The sequence below is a fragment of the Aquarana catesbeiana genome, linkage group LG12 (assembly GCF_042186555.1).
Source record: "Aquarana catesbeiana isolate 2022-GZ linkage group LG12, ASM4218655v1, whole genome shotgun sequence".
NCBI classification, from domain to species: domain Eukaryota; kingdom Metazoa; phylum Chordata; class Amphibia; order Anura; family Ranidae; genus Aquarana; species Aquarana catesbeiana.
This window is the reverse complement of record NC_133335.1, coordinates 224,987,439-225,009,776: the sequence shown is the minus strand read 5'-3', so window position 1 is coordinate 225,009,776 and position 22,338 is coordinate 224,987,439. Positions and strand designations below refer to the sequence as shown.

At 47.3% G+C, this 22,338-nt stretch overlaps 1 protein-coding gene across 3 annotated transcripts in view; it reads right to left on the bottom strand.

The window, feature by feature from the left end:
• Positions 1-22,338, bottom strand: part of GAS7 (growth arrest specific 7) — a 156,173-nt gene that overhangs the window by 10,901 nt on the left and 122,934 nt on the right. For all 3 annotated transcript variants that reach the window (XM_073606787.1, XM_073606786.1, XM_073606785.1), the window contains exons 9-13: positions 21,925-22,003; positions 20,781-20,909; positions 19,188-19,311; positions 7,076-7,155; positions 5,581-5,679 (exon numbers count right to left, since the gene is read on the bottom strand). In XM_073606787.1, coding sequence (XP_073462888.1) covers positions 5,581-5,679; positions 7,076-7,155; positions 19,188-19,311; positions 20,781-20,909; positions 21,925-22,003 — 511 coding nt within the window. The remainder of the gene's footprint in view (positions 1-5,580; positions 5,680-7,075; positions 7,156-19,187; positions 19,312-20,780; positions 20,910-21,924; positions 22,004-22,338) is intronic.

Here is a 22,338-nt window from a genome sequence, read left to right as displayed (position 1 = left end):
TCTTGTCAAAATTATTGGGACGCCTGCTTTTACACGCACATGAACTTTAAAAAGAGGAAGTAAACTCTTTGTTTTAAAAATCCTCTGACAATTAACAATTAATATTACGCTTAGGCTGCTTTCACACTGGGGCGGTAGGGGGTGTCGGCGGTAAAACAGCGCTATTTTTAGCGCTGTTTTACCGCGGTATTCGGCCGCTAGCGGTGCGATTTTAACCCCCCCGCTGGCGGCCGAAAAACGGTTAGAACCACTCGTATAGTGCGGCTACAGCCGCTGTATTGCCGCGGTATAACCGCGCTGTCCCATTGATTTCAATGGGCAGGAGCGGTTTAGGAGCGGTGAATACACCGCTCCAAAGATGCGGCTCGGAGGAGATTTTTTCTTCTCCTGCCAGCGCACCGCTTCAGTGCTTTCACACTGAACAAACAGCAGCGGCTGTTTTGGGTCGGTTTGCAGGCGGTATTTTTAGCGCAATAACGCCTGCAAACCGCCCCAGCGTGAAAAGGGGTCTAAGAGTACAAATTATTATTATCAGATGAACCTCACATACTGAATGTATCATTCTTCCAATAGAAGCGTTATTTGACACATTCTGTATGATAACCTCTTGTTTGTACAAATTATCCAGAAAACAATAAAAATTATGGAAAAAAAAAAACAATCCTCTGACAAGCAGGGTACTTATGACAGAAGAGACCCTATTGGTTAATATTGGTAAATATGCTGTGCATACATTATGGTATAACCCGCATGGGGGGCCTTGAAGAAAAAAAAAAAAAAAATACAGCTGAATTTACTTGCGCTTTAATGGCATCCCAGTCTTAGTCCGTAGAGTTCAATATTGAGTTGTATAAAAAGGAAAAAAAAAATCGCGCTACATCTATGTGACAATGTTGATTTAGAAATGATAAAGAAGTATTATAAAAACCAAAGTCCAAAGAGCAGCAGATAATTTGCAAGATACACAAAAATGGAATGGAAAGGAGAAGCTGCGCTGTATAAAAGGTGCAAATCAGCAATGGCTTGTAAATGTCAAGACAATAAATGCAGTTCAAACGAATTCAAAACAAAACACCCACGTGAGCTTCATCCACAATTAAGTGCCACCACCTAATAGAAAACTCGCTTACCAGGTAGCAAGCAAAAGCAAAGCAGGTGGCTATAAGCCCAGCCAAGGCCTTTGCTTGAGTGAAAGGAACGTCTGGACTGATATACCCAGATAGATTGTCTGATGACGTGGATCTCCAGTGGGCCTCAGTATCTCAGCTGTCCATTAGGTAAGAGGCGCTTATGGTTAGGTGTATTCCCATTTAAAGGCTGATATGGTGCTATAGTAGAAAAATTCCTCTGTTGGTAATCATGGGCTCTATCTTGATTGTGACCTTCAACAAAGGCATTTTTATCACTTGAATTTTGACAAATAGCAGTGCCTTTCCCGCTGATCGCGGGTGCAATGCTCTACAGGCCCATCTAGGTCGCGGGCAGCACTTCCTCTGGACGGCCCCTCCTCCTTGGCTTCCCCTGCGTCTCCTCCTCCTTGGCACCCAATAGGATCGCTTCTCCCCTCGGCCAATTGTTTAATGATAATCTGCTTTTAAACAGATCCTCCACCCCCTCCTGGGGTCAAACACCTCCACAGTATGTGCCACTGTGTAGCAATGTGGGATAACTCCGTCCTTCGTAGGGTTGTCCCGATACCGATACTAGTATCGGTATCGGCACAGATACCGAGCATTTGCCCAAGTACTTGTACTCGGGCAAATGCTCCCGATGCTTCCCCCGATACCTGGACTGTCAGCGGTGACTGGCGCGTGGGGGAATTACAAGCTTCTCCCCCCGCGGCTTTCAGCTGCTTTGGTGACATACAGCGGTGATCGGTGCTTGTAACTCCCCCACACACGATCACCGCTGACTGTCACAGCATCCTCCTCCAGGCCCCCTCTGTTCCTCTGTCCCCCTCCGTTCCTCTGTCCCCCTCCGCTGTCCCCCTCCGTTCCTCTGTCCCCCTCCGTTCCTCTGTCCCCCTCCGCTGTCCCCCTCCGTTCCTCTGTCCCCCTCCGCTGTCCCCCTCCGTTCCTCTGTCCCCCTCCGCTGTCCCCCTCCGTTCCTCTGTCCCCCTCCGTTCCTCTGTCCCCCTCCCCTCCTCCGCTGTCCCCCTCTCCTTCTCTGTCCCCTCCGTTTTGCCGTGCCTCTCCGCTGTCCCCCTCCGTTCCTCTGTCCCCCTCCCCTCCTCCGCTGTCCCCCTCTCCTTCTCTGTCCCCTCCGTTCCTCTGTCCCCCTCCGCTGTCCCCCTCCGTTCCTCTGTCCCCCTCCGTTCCTCTGTCCCCCTCCCCTCCTCCGCTGTCCCCCTCTCCTTCTCTGTCCCCTCCGTTTTGCCGTGCCTCTCCGCTGTCCCCCTCCGTTCCTCTGTCCCCCTCCCCTCCTCCGCTGTCCCCCTCTCCTTCTCTGTCCCCTCCGTTCCTCTGTCCCCCTCCGCTGTCCCCCTCCGTTCCTCTGTCCCCCTCCGTTCCTCTGTCCCCCTCTCCTTCTCTGTCCCCTCCGTTCCTCTGTCCCCCTCCGCTGTCCCCCTCCGTTCCTCTGTCCCCCTCCGTTCCTCTGTCCCCCTCCCCTCCTCCGCTGTCCCCCTCTCCTTCTCTGTCCCCTCCGTTCTGCCGTGCCTCTCCGCTGTCCCCCTCCGTTCCTCAGTCCCCCTCCTCCTTCCTTTGTGTATGGACAGAGTCAGCTGACTCTGTCTATTCACATAACTGAACATTGTAATCTCCTGTGATTACGATGTGTCAGTTTATGAATGGAGAGGAGCCGCGGTCTTCTCTCCATTCATTCTCAGTGCAGCTGAGGCTGCAGAGAAAGGGACTGGGGAATTTCTATCCTCGATCTCTTTCTATGTCTCAAGGGGGAGATATCAGGGGTCTGTTAAGACCCCTGATATCTCACCAAAGCCGCCCAACAGGGCTGATTAAAAAAAAAAAAAAAAAAATACACATATTGCAATAAAGAATAAAAAAAATATTATTGTAAAAAATAAAAATTGTAAATAAAAAAAAAACAAAAAAAACACACAGACACCGTTCACCCCCCCCCCGAAAAAAAAGAAAGCATTGTTAAAAAAAAAAAACCCACTGTCACGTGACATTAAAAAAAAAAAGTATCGGTAATCGGTATCGGCGAGTACTTGAAAAAAAAGGTACTTGAAAAAAAATTGGTACTTGTACTCGGTCCTAAAAAAGTGCTATCGGGAAAACCCTAGTCCTTAGTTTTGACTTTTACATGCAAGGTGAGTCGGTCCTCTTGTATCTTAAGCCTCTCTGAGAGAGGCTCAAGATACAAGAGGACAGATCGGTACAGATCACTCACTGTGTTCATTCATTCATCCAACCTGAAATATCCCCCCACAGCAGCCAGCAGGAGAGGAGAGGAGGGAAGCTGAAAGCACTGCAGGTGAAAGACAGGGGACGCCAGGAAGCAGGGTGAATTGGCACCCAGGGCTGCTGTTTGAAATCACGGGGGCCCCGTACAGCCTACCTGACAAGGCCCCCCCCCCCCCGGCCAAAAGTGATGGAGGACATAGATTTATCAGTCCCTTTCTCTACAGCCTCAGCTGCACAGATTAATGCAGGGGTAGGCAACCTCGGCCCTCCAGCTGTGGTGAAACTACAAATCCCATCATGCCTCTGCCTCTAGGAGCCATGCCTGGGATTGTCAGGGTCTTGCAATGTCTCGTGGGACTTGTAGTTTCAAAACAGCTGGAGGGCCGAGGTTGCCTACCCCTGGATTAATGAATAGGAAGCGCTCTGAGGCTTCCTGCTCATTCACAAACATAGTAAGCATAGTTCACTATGCTTCAGTGATGAATGGACACAGGAGGGATTAGTACCGATCGCTCACTGTGTTCATTTAGGAAACGAAGGGGCCAGTAAATGGTATCCCCCTGTGTGCTGGCAGGAAAACAGGAAAAGAAGGAAGCCGGTAGTGATGCGGGGGGGGGGGGGGAGGGGCATACATGGGAGCCCAGACAGCAGATGGAAGGGGCGCATGTGCTAGAACCAATCCCCTTGCAGTGCAGCTGGAGGGAGAGGAGGAGAAGCAGGCAGCCCTGCAGGGGGAGGCAGAAGAGGATCAGTGTCTGCACTAAATCAGTACAGCCGACCCTCCTGCCCAGGCCCCCCTTTTGAACTGATGGGTCCTGGGCCCAGTACAGGAGGGCTGGCTGTACTGCCTTATCAGCAGCACTGTTGACACCGCACAGGGTGATTATGGTGTGCCCAGGCACAGCCAGTGCACCCTGTGCGCACGCTTATGTATGTCACTAAGCCTGGGAATGGTGACGATCAGAATCTGGTGGTATGGTATGTCATAAAACCTGGGAATGACCACTGCAGGTGATGGTCGGAATCTGGGGGTACACAATGTCATTGAGCTTGGGAATGGCCACTGCAGGTGATGATCAGGATCTGGGGGTACGGTATGTAATTGAGGCTGGGAATAACCACTGTAGGTGATGATCGGAATCTTGGGGTACACAACGTCATTGAGGCTGGGAATGACCACTGCAGGTGATGATTGGGATCTGGGGGTACACAATGTCATTGAGGCTGGGAATGACCACTGCAGGTGATGATCGGAATCTGGGGGTACACAATGTCATTGAGGCTGGGAATAACCACTGTAGGTGATGATCGGAATCTTGGGGTACACAACGTCATTGAGGCTGGGAATGACCACTGCAGGTGATGATTGGGATCTGGGGGTACACAATGTCATTGAGGCTGGGAATGACCACTGCAGGTGATGATTGGAATCTGGGGGTACACAACGTCATTGAGGCTGGGAATAACCACTGTAGGTGATGATCGGAATCTGGGGGTACACAATGTCATTGAGCCTGGGAATGGCCAGTGCAGGTGATGATCGGGATCTGGGGGTACACATTGTCATTGAGCCTGGGAATGGCCAGTGCAGGTGATGATCGGGATCTGGGGGTACACAATGTCACTGAGCTTGGGAATGGCCAGTGCAGGTGACAATTCACATCTTGGGGTGCGGTATGTCACTGGATGCCGACAATGAACCTTTTCCGAGGGGCTCGATTCTCAACTCCACTGTTACCAGCACAGAAAGCATTCATGGGATTGAAAATTGTGGATGTATTTTATTTTTTGTAGCATAGCACTCCACAACGCACAGTAGTGTGATACCAGACATCGGGGTGTGCTGCAAGGCACAGCAGTTGGCAAGTTGCTTTGGGGTGCAATTAAGAGTGAATGGCACCGCAACACACCAGTGTGCAATACTGAACCCAACCTTTAGGGTCATCTCCTTGGTGGTCTGCCATGGAGCCATTCATTCTTAATGGCACCCCAATGCACCTCACCAACGAATGTGTGGTTGTTGCATTCCACGAACACACTTGCATGAAAAAAAAAAAAAAAAAGTAGATACACCTTTTTGGTGCATTAGGGATCCCATTCGATTGAATAGGTTGCCATAACGCAACGCACATTAGCATGCGGCATAACGGACATCAATGAGTGCATTAAACGCCCTGCACTGGACAGAACATGAACATCTCGGGGGACTCACGCTTTGGTTGAACATGTCCGTTTCATGGCGTAGCTGTGTGTACTGACAAAGGTGCTGCCGGATCATCTCCACCCGCTCCACCTCCAATCGCTCCAGTTCCTGCGGGAACAGAAATCAGGATTACAGAGGAACATCGCCCCATTCCGGGTGTTTTATACTTTCACTTAGTGCCATTTATATTGAACACCCAAAGGCTCTAAAAACCCATTTGAATCATCGCTCTTCCATTCCAACCCGAAGACATTTGACATTTATTAACACAGAGAAATCGAACTTCTGCTTCTTGAAACCATGGCAACAACACTCCGGATTTTTCAATCCGCCTTACCCTGAGGCTGTGTGGTGGGGATCAGGAAACTGGGGGGGGGGGGCTGTATTATGAATAGAAAGGAGGTGAGGACTATGGGGCTGTGTGGTGGGGGTCAGGCCACTAGGGGAGCTGTATTATGAATAGAAAGGAGCTGAAGACTGTGGGGCTGTGTGCTGGGGGTCAGGCCACTAGGTGGGGCTGTATTATGAATAGAAAGGAGGTGCAGACTCTGGGGCTGTGTGGTGGAGGTCAGGCCACTAGGTGGGGCTGTATTACGAATAGAAAGGAGGTGCAGACTCTGGGGCTGTGTGGGGGGGTCAGGCCACTAGGGGGGCTCTATTATGAATAGAAAGGAGGTGCAGACTATGGGGCTGTGTGGTGGAGGTCAGGACACTAGGGGGGCTGTATTATGAAAAGAAAGGAGGCACGGACTATGGGACTGTGTGGTGGGGGTCAGGCCACTGGGGGGTTCTGTATTATGAACAGAAAGAAGATGCTGACTATGGGGCTTTGTGGTGGAGGTCAGGCCACTAGGGGGGCTGTATTATGAATAGAAAGGAGGTGAGGACTATGGGGCTGTGTGGTGGAGGTCAGGCCACTGGGGGGTTCTGTATTATGAACAGAAAGAAGATGCTGACTATGGGGCTTTGTGGTGGAGGTCAGGCCACTAGGGGGGCTGTATTATGAATAGAAAGGAGGTGAGGACTATGGGGCTCTGTGCTGGGGGTCAGGCCAATAGGGGGTTCTGTATTATGAATAGAAAGGAGTCGCAGACTATGGGGCTGTGTGGGGGGGGTCCGGCCACTAGGTGGGGCTGTATTAGGAATAGAAAGGAGATGCAGACTCTGGGGCTGTGTGGTGGAGGTCAGGCCACTAGGGGGGCTGTATTACGAATAGAAAAGAGGTGCAGACTATGGGGCTCTGTGGTGGAGGTCAGACCACTAGGGGGACTCTATTATGAATAGAAATGAGGCGTGGACTATGGGGCTCTGTGGTGGAGGTCAGGCCACTAGGGGGTTCTGTATTATGAACAGAAAGAAGATGCAGACTTTGGGGCTGTGTGGTAGGGGTGAGGCCACTAGGGGGGGCTGTAATGTGTAAACTCTTACTAAATGCTTTTTGGTCCTAAACATAAAAAAAAAAAAAAATCCTATATACTCCTAAATATTAAAATGAAAGACCTACCAGAGTGGTGGTCACCATCTCTTCGAACCATTTGGACTGCGCTTGGTTGTAGAGGTCCACACAGCGCATCAGGTCGTCCCCTAGAAGAAAACATACACAATTCATGTTATTTTGTATCGATGTTCTATTAAAGATTACTGAGAAAATTGTGGTTTGTGTAATGAGTCACAATGTAACCGCAGAACCTGGAGGGGAAGGAGGAGGGGGACTAGAGGTTTGATGACAAATGTTCTTCATTTTATACAGTCATTGCTGGAATTTCAATCAATTATGCTTGGTAGGTCGATGACAATAATTCTTCACAAACATAAATAATGAAAAGAGCAGAATATACACAATAAATGTGGAAATTACATCTCTATGTGCAGATCGGTCATACAATTAATCTGGATTTCGTCCACTAGGTGACAGCAGAATCTCACAAAAACAAGATTCTGATTTTATAGCGCAATCAATTTCTACAATTCTGTTAGTAAAGATTAATTCCACCGAAAACTAAGATTTCAGTTTAGTCTTCCAAGTTGGGTCCAATCTTTGCTTCTTTAACGTCTTGGAGAGCAGGGATATCCCCCCAATGAAACTCCCAGCTTGACCCAACTGCCAAAACCATTTCAAAACCAAATGATGGTGTCACCCAGGGGCGGACTGACCATTAAGCCACTCGGGCACTGCCCGAGGGCCCTGGGCCACTAGGGGGCCCCATCAAGGTTGCCAGCCTCATTAAAACCAGGGATAGTATGTATAAATCTGTGTTTTTTTTTACATCTGTCTGTGTACATGTATGTGTGGGCCCTCTTAATCCTATTGTATTGTATTGTATTATATTATAACTGTATTGTCTCCCTTTTATATTGTAAAGCGCTGCGTAAACTGTTGGCGCTATATAAATCCTGAATAATAATAATAATAATGTGTATACTGTGTGATTGTATACAGTGTGTGTGTATACTGTGTGGCCCCATAATTTCTGATTGCCTGGGGGCCCCATAATCTCCTATTGCCCGGGGGCCCCATGAGTTATCAGTCCGCCCCTGGTGTCACCCTCCCTGATGGATCACCAATGAAGTTAAATGTAACCTCCAACAGTGTCCCACAGTGCCTTCAACCTCCTACAGTGCTCCCCTGCCTGCTGCAGGACATCCAACCCTCCATAGTGCCTCCAACAGTGTCCCACAGTGCCCCCCTGCCTGCTGCAAAACCTCCAACCCTCCATAGGGCCCCCAACAGTGTCCCACAGTGCCTCCAACCTCCCACAGTGCCTCCAACCTCCCACAGTGCCCCCCTGCCTGCTGCAGAACCTCCAACCCTCCATAGTGCCCCCAACAGTGTCGCACAGTGCCTCCAATCTCCCACAGTCCTTCCTACCTGCTGAAGAGCCTGCAACCCTCCATAATGCCCCCAACCTTCAACTGTGTCTCACACTGCCCCCTCAACCCCCCACAGTGCCCCCCCCTACTAGCTGCAGAGCCTACAGCCCTCTATAGTGCCCCAAACCTCCAACAGTGTCTCACAGTGCCCCTTTAACCTCCCACAGTGCCACCCTAAGTGCTGCAAAACCTCCAGCCTTTAATTGTGCCCCCAACAGTGTCCCACAGTGCCCCCTTACATGCTGCAGAACCTACAGCCCTCCATAGGGCCCCCAACCTCCAGCAATATCCTGCAGTCCCCCCCCCCCCCCACAGTGCCCCCCTGCCTGCTGCAGAACCTCCAACCCTCCATAGTGCCCCCAACAGTGTCGCACAGTGCCTCCAACCTCCCACAGTCCTTCCTACCTGCTGAAGAGCCTGCAACCCTCCATAATGCCCCCAACCTTCAACTGTGTCTCACACTGCCCCCTCAACCCCCCACAGTGCCCCCCCCCTACTAGCTGCAGAGCCTACAGCCCTCTATAGTGCCCCAAACCTCCAACAGTGTCTCACAGTGCCCCTTTAACCTCCCACAGTGCCACCCTAAGTGCTGCAAAACCTCCAGCCTTTAATTGTGCCCCCAACAGTGTCCCACAGTGCCCCCTTACATGCTGCAGAACCCACAGCCCTCCATAGGGCCCCCAACCTCCAGCAATATCCTGCAGTCCCCCCCCCCCCCCCCACAGTGCCCCCTGCCTGCTGCAGAGTCTCTAGCCCTCCATAGTGCCCCCAACCTCCAACAGTGTCCCACAGTTCCCCCTCAACCCCCAACAGCCCCCCCCACCTGCTGCAGAACCTCCAGCCCTCCATAGTGTTCCTAACCTCCAACAGTGTCCCACAGTGCCTCCAACCTCCCACAGTGCTCCCCTGCCTGCTGCAGAGCCTCCAGCCCTTCATAGGGCTCTCAACCTCCAGCAGTGATCCCCATTCCACTCCAGATACCTCATCCCCCTACAAGGCCACCAAGTCAACTGCAGAGACCCCAAACCACCTCCACAATCCCCCACAGTGACAACCAGCCCCATCCAGAGCCTGTGTGAGTAAATCCGTTAAGCTTTACTGTTGGGGCATGCAAAGTTTTGGAAGAATTTACCGGGTCTGGTTTAAAAAGGGATTGAGAACCATTGCTCTAGACCAGTGGTCTTTAAACTATGGCCTGTGGGACTGATATGGTCCCTTGCTTGCCTTTATCTGGTCCTTGGGGCATATTCCTACTGATGCAAGGCAACATTCCTTCTTCTGACACCAACAATGGGCTATTATTCTTCCTACTGATACCAAGGATGGGGCACTATTCTTTCCACTGACCCCAATAATGGGTCACTATTCCTTCCACTGACACCACCGATGGGGCACTATTACTTCCACTGGCACCATCGATGGGTCACTATTGCTGCCACTGAGACTATCAATGGAGGACTATTCCTTCCACAGATATGAACAATGGGGCACTATTCCCTCCACTGGCACCAACAATGGGGCACAAGAAGAATGTCCAGACGGCCGCACTCCCTAATGATCCACTTTATTGTACATTAGACATAAAATCCATAGCAGGACAAGAGACAGTGGAGGAGAGAGAGGTTGACACATTTCGTACATGAATGAATAAGCGCCGAAAGTGCAAAACGTATCAGCCTATCTCTCCTCCACCGTGTCTGATGGGACACTATTCCTCCCAATGACACCGACGGGGCACTATTCCTCCCAATGATACCAACGATGGGGCACTATTCCTTCTCCTAATAACGATGCTTACTCCCACTGATGCTCAGAAAATTTCCACTCCCGCTGGCCACAGTCCGGCCCCCCTAAAATCTGAAGAACAATAAACTGGCCACTTTTTTTTTAGAAAGTTTGGAGACCCCTGCTCTAGATCATTAACTGTAGACAACCTCAGATCGTATTTTACAGTATAACTTGTTAAACCATATACCCATTGAGAGTCCGCCCGCCCTACAAGGGCCATACCACCACCAGCGACCCAGGTATTTGAGCAGGAAAAATGTCAACCCCCCCTCCCCCCCACCCCCATCCCAATGTGGCCCCTTCGTTTTTGCGCAGTATTTTTCTTGTTGGAATACATTGTTCTCCTATGTGATGTATGCAAGAGCTGTACACACATCGCTAGGTTTATATATTGACTCTGATATACCTTCTCTTCCTTCCACGGACACAAAGTTAATAAAAGTTTATTATGAAAAATAAAGGAGCAGCCAGACACTGACCATCAATAAGGGAGAATTATTCCACTGATCACAGAGAGGCGGCAGCGTCCTCAGGCCCACGATCGACGCTCACGCGCTGTTTGATGGACGCCCGTCGCTGATTCAAGAACCGTTAAAGCAGAATATTTCATTACATCCGACAGGCGGCGATAGGAGCACCCGACTCGCCAGCAGACAATCCATTATTCCCAATCATCGCCGGAGACGCTTCACAGAGAATTAGATATCGACTTTGTGCCAGGAGACCGCTTACAGTAAGACGGAGTGCGGCGGGACAAGATGGCGGCTCGGAGCTCATTATATCACAGCCGAGCGTACATCAAAGCCGGTGTGGAGAGGAGAAGGAAGGGAGAACCGTGCGAAGGTCACCCAGAAATCCGTCTAGGAACCTCTCTAACAACTTTGTCTTTATACAGCTCAGGTATTATCACAGGTTTGTGGCGAAGAGAAGAGCGAGGAGCGTTAAATAGAAGTCTGATTATCCCTGCAGAGATGACATTTCATACAAGAAATTATATTTTTACTGCAGTTGGGGAGCAGCTAAGGCACAATCTCCTGATACCCTGACAAACTATGTGTCTGCACGCAACTCGGATGATGGTAAGCTTCTTTACGTTTTCCTGGATAGAATCTGATCAGCAACGACTCTGCCCACAGCTATTCAAATTTCTCCACATAGTTAGTCAGGTTAAAAAAAAAGACACAAGTCCATCAAGTTCAACCAAAAAAAAATTAAAAATACAATCTCGTATACACAATCCTATACCCACAGTGGATCCAGAGGAAGGCGAAAAACCCCAGAAAAGCATGATCCAATTTGCTCCACCAGGGGAAAAAATTCCTTCCTGATCTCCCCGAGAGGCAATCAGATTTTCCCTGGAGCAACTTTACCTATAAATGTCAGTACCCAGTTATATTCTGTACATTTAGGAAAGAATCCCGGGCCTTTTTTAAAGCAATCTACTGAGACGAGCCCACCCCCTCCCGAACGCAGCTGAGGTGAGACGAGCCCGCCCCCTCCCGAACGCAGCTGAGGTGAGACGAGCCCGCCCCCTCCCGAACGCAGCCGAAGTGAGACGAGCCCGCCCCCTCCCGAACGCAGCTGAGGTGAGACGAGCCCGCCCCCTCCCGAACGCAGCTGAGGTGAGACGAGCCCGCCCCCTCCCGAACGCAGCTGAGGTGAGACGAGCCCGCCCCCTCCCGAACGCAGCTGAAGTGAGACGAGCCCGCCCCCTCCCGAACGCAGCTGAGGTGAGACGAGCCCGCCCCCTCCCGAACGCAGCTGAAGTGAGACGAGCCCGCCCCCTCCCGAACGCAGCCGAGGTGAGACGAGCCCGCCCCCTCCCGAGCGCAGCCAAGATGAGCCCGCCCCCTCCCAAGCACAGCCGAGGTAAGCGGAGACTGCCCCCTCCCAAGCAGGGAGCGCCCCCCCCCGGCCGAGCACAGCCGAGGTGTACCTCTGCTCAAACCCAGCCGAACGGAGACTGCACCCGTCCTGCGCAAAGCCGAGACAGCCGCCGGGGACTGCTTTTGTGCAGGAGCCGGGAGGAGGTAGGGGGCTTTTGTTCATGCGGGGTGGAGGCGGCCTTTTGCTGCCCCCCGCAAAGTGCCGCCCTAGGCCTGGGCCTTGTCGGCCTAGGCTAAGACACAGCACTGCAATATGGACCCCTTATGTATTTGTACATGTTGATCATATCCCCCCTTAATCCTCTCTTCTCAAGAGAGAAAAAATTCAGTTCCTCTAATCTTTCCTCATAGCTGAGCTCCTCCATGCCTCTTATCAGTTTGGTTGCCCTTCTCTGCACTTTCTCCAGTTCCCCGATATCCCTTTTGAGTACTGGTGCCCAAAAGTGGACTGCATATTCCATATGAGGTCTTACTAATGATTTGTACAGTGGGGCAAAATGATATCTCTCTCTCTCTCTCTCTCTGGAGTCCATACCTCTCCTAATACAAGAAAGGACTTTGCTCGCTTTGGAAACCGCAGCTTGGCATTGCATGTTATTATTAAGCTTATGATCTACCAAAACCCCCAGATCCTTCTCCACATGTACCGGACAGTTAGAGGCACCGGTGACATCAGGTGGAGTTCTTCTAAAGTTGGGAAGGATTCTTTAGTGGTGGTGGATAAAACTTCCTCCAATCACTTCTCTAAGGGGAGGAGCTGGGGAAGTGGGATGGGCCAATGGAAAAAAACATTGGAAATTTTACCTAAAAATACTAAGATATTGATATTCCAGCTACAATCTTTTTTTTTGTGGGGGGCTGAGCAACCAACCATTTCTATGGTGCCATTGGCCAAACAACCAACCATATGTATGCTACCAAATAGGGTTGGGCCGAACAACCCCCCCGGTTCGGTTTGCATCCAGAACATGCGAACGGACCGAAAGTTTGCGCGAACATTCGAACACCGTTAAAGTCTATGGGACTCAAAACGTGAGAAATCAAAAGTGCGAATTTTAAAGGCTAATATGCAAGTTATTGTCGTAAAAAGGGTTTGGGGACCCGGGTCCTGCCCCAGGGGACATGGATCAATGGAAAAGAAAGTTTTAAAAATGGACGTTTTTTCGGGAGCAGTGATTTTAATGATGCTTAAAGTGAAAAAATAAAAGTGAAATATTCCTTTAAATATCGTACCTGGGGGTGTCTATAGTATGCCTGTAAAGTGGCGCGTGTTTCCCGTGCTTAGAACAGTCCCTGCACAAAATGACATTTCTAAAGGGGTCCTAGTAGATGATAGGCTCAGCAATGACATGCAATGCCAAGCTGCTGCTAATAAAGCAAACAGAATATTGACATGCATTAAAAGGGGGATCAACTCCAGAGATAAAATGATAATTCTCCTGCTCTACAAGACTCTGGTCCGGCCGCACCTGGAGTATGCTGTCCAGTTCTGGGCACCAGTCCTCAGGAAGGATGTACTGGAAATGGAGCGAGTACAAAGAAGGGCAACAAAGCTAATAAAGGGTCTGGAGGATATTAGTTATGAGTAAAGGTTGCGAGCACTGAACTTATTCTCTCTGGAGAAGAGACGCTTGAGAGGGGATATGATTTCAATTTACAAATACTGTACTGGTGATCCCACAATAGAGATAAAACTTTTTCGCAGAAGAGAGTTTAATAAGACTCGTGGCTACTCATTACAATTAGAAGAAAAGAGGTTTAACCTTAAACTACGTAGAGGGTTCTTTACTGTAAGAGCGGCAAGGATTATGAATTCCCTTCCACAGGCGGTGGTCTCAGCGGGGAGCATTGATAGCTTCAAGAAACTATTAGATAATCACCTGAATGACCGCAACATACAGGGATATGTAATGTAATACTGACACATAATCACTAGGTGATTATGGTTGGACTTGTGTCTTTTTTCAACCTCACCTACTATGTAACTATGTAAAGGAAAAAAAGTCATTCAAAACTGCTTGTGGCTGTAATGTAATGTCTGGTCCTGGCAATATGGATGAAAATCAGTGAGACAAACGGCATGGGTACCCCCCAGTCCATTACCAGGCCCTTTGGGTCCTGTATGGATATTAAGGGGAACCCCGCACAAAAATTAAAAAAAGAAAAGGCGTGGGGCCCCCAGGCCCTATATACTCATATACTCATATACTGAACAGCAGTATACAGGCGGTGAAAACAAGACAGGGACTGTAGGTTTGTTCTTATGTAGAATCTGTTTGTAATTTGGAACAGGTACATTTTGTAAGTGTAGCTCCAGCCAAAAAATCTATTTTAAAGCTTTTTGGAAACCATAGGTAAGGGTTATCACCCCTGTAACATTTGTTTTGCTGTCTGTGCCCCTGTTCAGAAGATTTCACCTCACTTTCTGTCCCGATGACAATTGGATTTTGAAAATTTGGGGTTTTTAAGGAAAACAAGGATTGGTGATAAATCAGTGGAGGAGACATCTTTTTCCCATATTAACAGGAGACAATTTCCCTTCCTAGGGGTAGATTTCCTCTCACTTCCTGTTGTCTCCCTCCGTTAGTAAGTAGGAGTCGTTTGTAAGTGAGATTTTTGAAAATAGGGGACCACCTGTATATACTACATGGCCTGCTCTATACACTCTGTGGAAAATTGGGCCTTAGGTGTTGGTGGTACCAGAACACTGTAAGCCCTCACAGTTACTCTTGGTGGGCGCTGGAACGGGCCCTGCTGTGAAATATTATATCAAGAATTGTAATTACATGCACCTGTTAAACAGGGGCAGAAAAATTGGGCCTTAGGCTGTGGTGGCACAATACTGTAAAGCGTCACAGATACTTTTGTTGAGCGCAGCCTGCCTAAAAGTGTCTTTGAACACGAACTCCAGGAATGGCCTACAGTCAGGTATAGGCTTGGCTGGACTACAATGCAGTGGATATATATTTTATGAACTGCACTTCACTGAGTCACCTGCCTAAAAGTGTCTTTGAACACGCACTCTAGGAATGGCCTACTGTCAGGTAAAGGCTTGGCTAGATTATATATATATATATATATATATATATATATATATATATATATATATATATATACACACACAAGCCCACAAGCCTGTGTATATATATATATTAAATGAACTGCAGCTCACTGAGTCACCTGCCTGAAAGTGTCTTTGAACACGTACTCCAGGAATGGCCTACTGTCAGGTATAGGCTTGGCTGGACTACAATGCAGTCGATAAATATTTTTTGAACTGCACCTCACTGAGTCACCTGTCTGAAAGTGTCTTTGAACACGTACTCCAGGAATGGCCTACTGTCAGGTATAGGCTTGGCTGGACTACAATGCAGTGGATATTTATTTTATGAACTGCACCTCACTGAGTCACCTGCCTGAAAGTGTCTTTGAACACGTACTCCAGTAATGGCCTACTGTCAGGTATAGGCTTGGCTGGACTACAATGCAGTGGGGACGGAAAGTATTCAGACCCCCTTAAATTTTTCACTCTTTGTTATATTGCAGCCATTTGCTAAAATCATAATATACACAGCACACCATATTGACAGAAAAACATAGAATTGATGACATTTTTGCAGATTTATTAAAAAAGAAAAACTGAAATATCACATGGTCCTAAGTATTCAGACCCTTTGCTCAGTATTTAGTAGAATCCCCTTTTGATCTAATACAGACATGAGTCTTTTTGGGAAAGATGCAACAAGTTTTTCACACCTGGATTTGGGGATTCTCTGCCATTCCTCTTTGCAGATCCTCTCCAGTTCTGTCAGGTTGGATGGTAAAAGTTGTCGGACAGCCATTTTTAGGTCTCTCCGGAGATGCTCAATTGGGTTTAAGTCAGGGCTCTGGCTGGGCCATTCAAGAACAGTCACGGAGTTGTTGTGAAGCCACTTCTTCATTATTTTAGCTGTGTGCTTAGGATCATTGTCTTGTTGGAAGGTAAACCTTCGGCACAGTCTGAGGTCCTGAGGACCTTCTGGAGAAGATTTTTCATCCAGGATATCCCTGTACTTGGCCGCATTCATGTTTCTCTCGATTGCAACCAGTCTACCTGTTCCTGCAGCTGAAAAACACCCCCACAGCATGATACTGCCACCACCATGTTTCACTGTTGGGACTGTATTGGGCAGGTGATGAGCAGTGCCTGGTTTTCTCCACACATACCGCTTAGAATTAAGGCCAAAAAGTTCTATCTTGGTCTCATCAGACCAGAAAATCTTATTTCTCACCATCTTGAAGTCCTTCAGGTGTTTTTTAGCAAACTCCATGCAAGCTTTTATGTGTCTTGCACTGAGGAGAGGCTTCCGTCGGGCCACTCTGCCATAAAGCCCTGACTGGTGGAGGGCTGCAGTGATGGTTGACTTTCTACAACTTTCTCCCATCTCCCAACTGCATCTCTGGAGCTCAGCCACAGTGATCTTTGGGTTCTTCTTTACCTCTCTCTCCAAGGCTCTTCTCCCCCGATAGCTCAGTTTGGCCGGACGGTCAGCTCTAGGAAGGGTTCTGGTCATCCCCAACGTCTTCCATTTAAGGATGATGGAGGCCACTGTGCTCTTAGGAACCTTAAGTGCAGCAGAAATTTTTTGTAACCTTGGCCAGATCTGTGCCTTGCCACAATTCTGTCTCTGAGCTCTTCAGGCAGTTCCTTTGACCTCATGATTCTCATTTGCTCTGACATGTACTGTGAGCTGTAAGGTCTTATATAGACAGGTGTGTGAGTTAAATATATGAGTGCTACAGCAAAGGGTCTGAATACTTAGGACCATGTGATATTTCGGTTCTTCTTTTTTAATAAAACTGCAAAAATGTCAACAATTCTGTGTTTTTCTGTCAATATGGGGTGCTGTGTGTACAATAATGAGGAAAAAAATGAACTTAAATGATTTTAGCAAATGGCTGCAATATAACAAAGAGTGAAAAATTTAAGGGGGTCTGAATACTTTCCGTCCCCACTGTATATACAAGCCTGTATATAGATATGAAATACACTGTAGCTAACTGAATCAACTGACTGCCTGACGTATATTAGAAACAGTACAGCAAGAACAGTCTGCAGTGAGATCTAGCTAAACTGGATAAGGTGGATATATATATATATATATATATATATATATATATATATATATATATATATATATATATATATGAAATACACTGCAGCTAACTAGCTAACTGAAGCAACTGCCTGCCTGAAGTAGATTATAAACAGTACAGCAGGAATGGTCTGCAGTGAGATCTAGCTAACTGAATAAACTGCCTGCTCAAAGTAAATGAAATGACACGCTCTCTCTCTTTATCTATCTCTCTATAACACCAGCAACACTCTACACAGGGCCGACGTGCAGGCGGCCTTATATTGTGTGGGGCGTGTACTTAACTCCCGGAGCCAATTATAGCTCTGTTTGCTTACGGCGCTGTGATTGGCCAAAGCATGCGGGTCATAGTGCATGCTTGGCCAATCATCAGCCAGCTAAGCACTGCGATGATGCAGTGCATTATGGGCTATGATGCGCCGCTCAAATTTGGCGCGAACGCCCCATAATGTTCGATCTTTGGTGAACGATGGAACAGCCGATGTTCGAGTAGAACTCATGTTCAACTCGAACAGTCAGCCCATCCCTACTACCAAGTAGACAAAAGCAAGCAACAATATCTATGCTGCTATTGGGTGGAAAATCCAACTAATTGTCCAATGCCATGGGGATGGAGAAATCGACCATATGTATGCTGCCTTTGTGGCGGGGCAACCCACCAAATGAAAGGTGCAATGAGCCAGAGCAACTAACAATTTGTACACTACCATGGGGCGGAACAACTAACCATATGTAAATTACCATGGAGTGGAGAAACCAACCATATGTATTTTACTATTGGGTAGCCATATCTATGCTGCTATGGGGAGAAGTATCCAACCATATATGTGCTGTCATGAGGGCAAAGCAACCAACCATATGTATACTGTCATGGGGGTGTTGTAACCAACCATATGTATACTGTCATGGGGGTGGAGCAACCAACCATATGTACACTGCCATAGAGATAGAGCAACCAACTATATCTACAATGCCATGGGGGTGGAGCAACTAATCATATGTAGGCTGCCACGGGGGGGTAGATTAACCAACTGTATGTACACTGACATGAGTGGTGGAGCAACCAACGATATGTATTCTGCCATGGGGGTGGAGCAACCAGATATGTACACAGCCAGTGCCACTGTGCTGGAGCAACCAATCATATGCATGCTACCATTGGGGGGTATAACATACAACTATATATGCATTGCCACTGGGATGGAGCAATGAACTATATGTATGCTGCCTTTGGGGCTGAGCAATCAACCAAATGAAAGTTGCCATGGGATGGAGCAACCAACCATATGTATTCTACCATTGGGCCAAGCAAGTGACCTAGGCAGAGCAACCAACAATATCTGTGCTGCCATGAAGAATAACATCCAACCATACTTACTCTGCCATAAGGGGGTGTAGCAAACAACCAAATATACACTGCCACTGGGATGGAGCAATCATATTTTCGCTGCCATGGGATGGAGCAACCAACTGCATGTACACTGCCATAGAGGTAAAACAACCAATCATATGTTGGCTGTCATGGGGGGTGGAACAACCAACCAAATTTAAGCTTATATGAGGGTGGAGCAATCAACCATATGTAGAAGGACTTTGTGGTGGAGCAACCAACTCCATTGGGGTGGAGCAACCAGACATATGTTCACTCCCATAAAGGCACCAGCAATGTTTTTCTGGCAGATACTTTGTACATTTCCATTTCCTGGGAACATTCCGTACAGGAGAAGAGAACAATCTCTCATTTCTCTGATTTCCATCCAGAAAAAATAGGACATGTTTTCAGAATAACAAAAGTAAATGAAAACACTAAACAGAAGAAAAAGAATCCAAAAACAAAATAAAAATAAAAACCTCCCGGCCAAAAAAAACCACCCCATTGACAGATCTAGAATATTCCCGCGCTCCGGTATAAGGAGGTGACATGACTGCTTCTTACCTGCTTGTGTGGACTTCCGTCGCGCCTTCTTGATGTCCTCCTCCGTCTTGTTGCTCAGTTTAATTTCTAGTTGTTGTGTTTTCACTTCCAGATCTTTTTGCCTTTCGGCGAGAGCCTTGCGGGCCTGTTGGAGGAAAAATATGGGAGGGATAAATAGATGTAGGAGGAAACTAAGGGGGGGGGGGGAGGGGTTCACAGGACATTTCACACATTGATAAGCAGGTGAGAAATAATATAACATTGTCAGCATTATACGTCACAGCGCATTTGTTCTTAACAAACGCAGTGCATTTATTATACCCGGGTAATAACAGTTACCAATCGCAGTGCATTTATTATACCCGGGTAATAACAGTTACCAATCGCAGTGCATTTATTATACCCGGGTAATAACAATGACCAATCGCAGTGCATTTATTAAACCCGGGTAATAACAATGACCAATCGCAGTGCTTTTATTAAACCCGGGTAATAGCAATGACCAATCGCAATGCATTTATTATAACTGGGTAATAACAATGACAAATCGCAATGCATTTATTATAACTGGGTAATAACAATGACCAATCGCAGTGCATTATACCCGGGTAATAACAATGACCAATCGCAGAGCATTTATTATACCCAGGTAATAATAATTAACAATCACAGTGCATTCATAACCCTAGGTAATAATAATGACCAACCACAGAACATTTATTATACTAACTTTCTAAACAAAGGGCCAGTTTACTGTCCTTCAGCCTTTAGGGGGGCCGGACTGTGCCCAGTGGGAGTAAACAATGCCCCATCTTTGATATTAGGGGCCTCATCTTTGGCATTTGCCCCATCACTGGTGTCATTGGGAGGAACAGTGCATCATCACTGGGAGGAATAGCACCCCATCATTGTGTCAGTGGCAGGAATTATGCCCCAAGGGCCAGATAAAGGCAAGCAAAGGGCCACATGCCCCTCCCGGGCCGCAGTTTGGAGACCACTGTACTAGGGTATTAGCAATGACCAATTACAACACATTGATTACACTTAAGTAATAACAATGACCAAACACCATGATTTTTTCTTTTACTCAGGTAACAGCAATGACCAATCACAGAGCTTTTATTAAACCCAGGTAAGAAGAATGACCAAATACAGCATTATCATTACACCAGTAAAAATAACGATCACAAAGCATTTATTATACCAGGGTAATAGAAATGACCAACCACAGAGCATTCATTATATCTGGGTAATAGGAGCAACCAATCATAGCACATTCATTATACCTGGGTAATAAAAATAACCAATCACAGCACTTTAATTATACTCAGGTAACAGCAACGACCAATCCCAGAGCTTTCATTACACTTGGATAATTGCAGTGACCATTAACAGAACATTTATTATACCCAGGTAATAGCAATAACCAATCACAAAGCATTCATGATATCAGGACAATAAAAAAGGCCAATCGCAGCACATTCATTATACCTGGGTAACAGCAACAACCAATCACAAAGCATTCATGATATCAGAGCAATAACAATGACAAATCACAGTGCATTCATTATATCTGGGTAATAATGACGACCAATCACAGAGCCCCTTACCCACCTTCTCTACAGCTGCGTATCGGCTGCTCAGCTGTTTTCGTAAGTCGGCGATGTGATGGTCAAACTTCTTCATGTCCTTCTTGAAGTTTTCTCGGAAGTTCAGTAATGGTTTTTCCACTTCACTCTGTAACTGTAGGGAGGAGAGAGATCTCATCTACTGCGTGTTCAGAAGACAAGGATGAGGATATCAACGTTCATGGAGAAGCTTCAACCAGGAATGCCAAAAGCCCTCAATGGGAGAGATTCCCACTGAACTCTGACGGGCCCCATAAATGAGGAGGAGCTCACTGTGTTGTCAGGTTCCTTTAAATATAACTTTTTTTTTTTAAAGGGAAAATTATTAAAATATACCGGGGCCCATAGGGGCATCCACCACTTGATGGTTCCAGGTGCCCTTTAAAACCTTCCTTCCAAATCCCCCAAAACCGAGCTCCAGCCAGAACTCAACCAAGGCTTCAGGACTGCCCCTCTCCCTTTTAGTGGTGTTCAGTGTTTGGTGGCTACTGAAGAGATACACTTACCAGGTGGTATCTCGTATCTCTCGAAAATTCCAGTGGGGTGCCGAGTCCCTGGCTTTAATCTTGTTCCTTTATATTATGGACAATATAACAGGATAAAAGAGAACACCCTAAAAAGAGAGGGGCAAAACTAGGGACTATGATGAGGTTTCTATTTTTAACCTTCATGGAGCTTATATATTTGGAAATCGGAAGACAATTTTACCAAAATTTTAGTAAAACTAAACTTTGTGAACTTTGCTGAAATCCCACCACGCCACCCACGGTCACGGCATTCATCTGGTGTAAGTCAGATCCATGATCCCCTATGCTTCTTCTCCCCCCCGAGTGCAGTGCACATTGGCGCTGAGTGTGCCCACACCTGACAGCTACAGGCCATCGATTACAGCAAATCGGGAGCAGGATGAAGATCCTAATCGAAACAGAGATCCCCAAAATCCCTTAGATTAAGTAAATTAGTGAATTTGGAGATTATGGAAACTATCAATGGGAAAGTGTTCTCTTCTGTCCCATGACACTTTGTTCCTGCCCCCTGCGGCATTTATTATATACAATGTTATTATAACATTGTAACAAATCAGTGAAATCTGTGAGAGGAGGATGGGAAAACGATGTTCCGGTATTTACCTTGGAGGAGAATTTCAGATGGACTTCAGCCTCATCCGCCAGACTCTTCTTCAGTTGTGCCCAGGCCTCGCCCAACGTTCTGCCGAAAAAACAGACGTCATATGGCATTTGTCCCTTTAAAGACCCATGACTGTATAAAATGACATCATCAGCAGCACCAACATAAGGTGGAGCGCTGTACACAATCCATTGGGGCGTTATCCCTTGGTTTCCCAAGAAGAAAGCTCTCCCAACTGAGGATGATCCAAGTCACGCAACTTCATTGTGACTTCATTGCACTTGCCATGTGACTTTGAACTCTCAAGTCCTGGAAATGTGAACTATCACACCTATAATCTATATCACCTATATCAGCTATCATGTACACCTATATCACCTAAATCTATTACCTAGTATACCAATACAGTACCTATC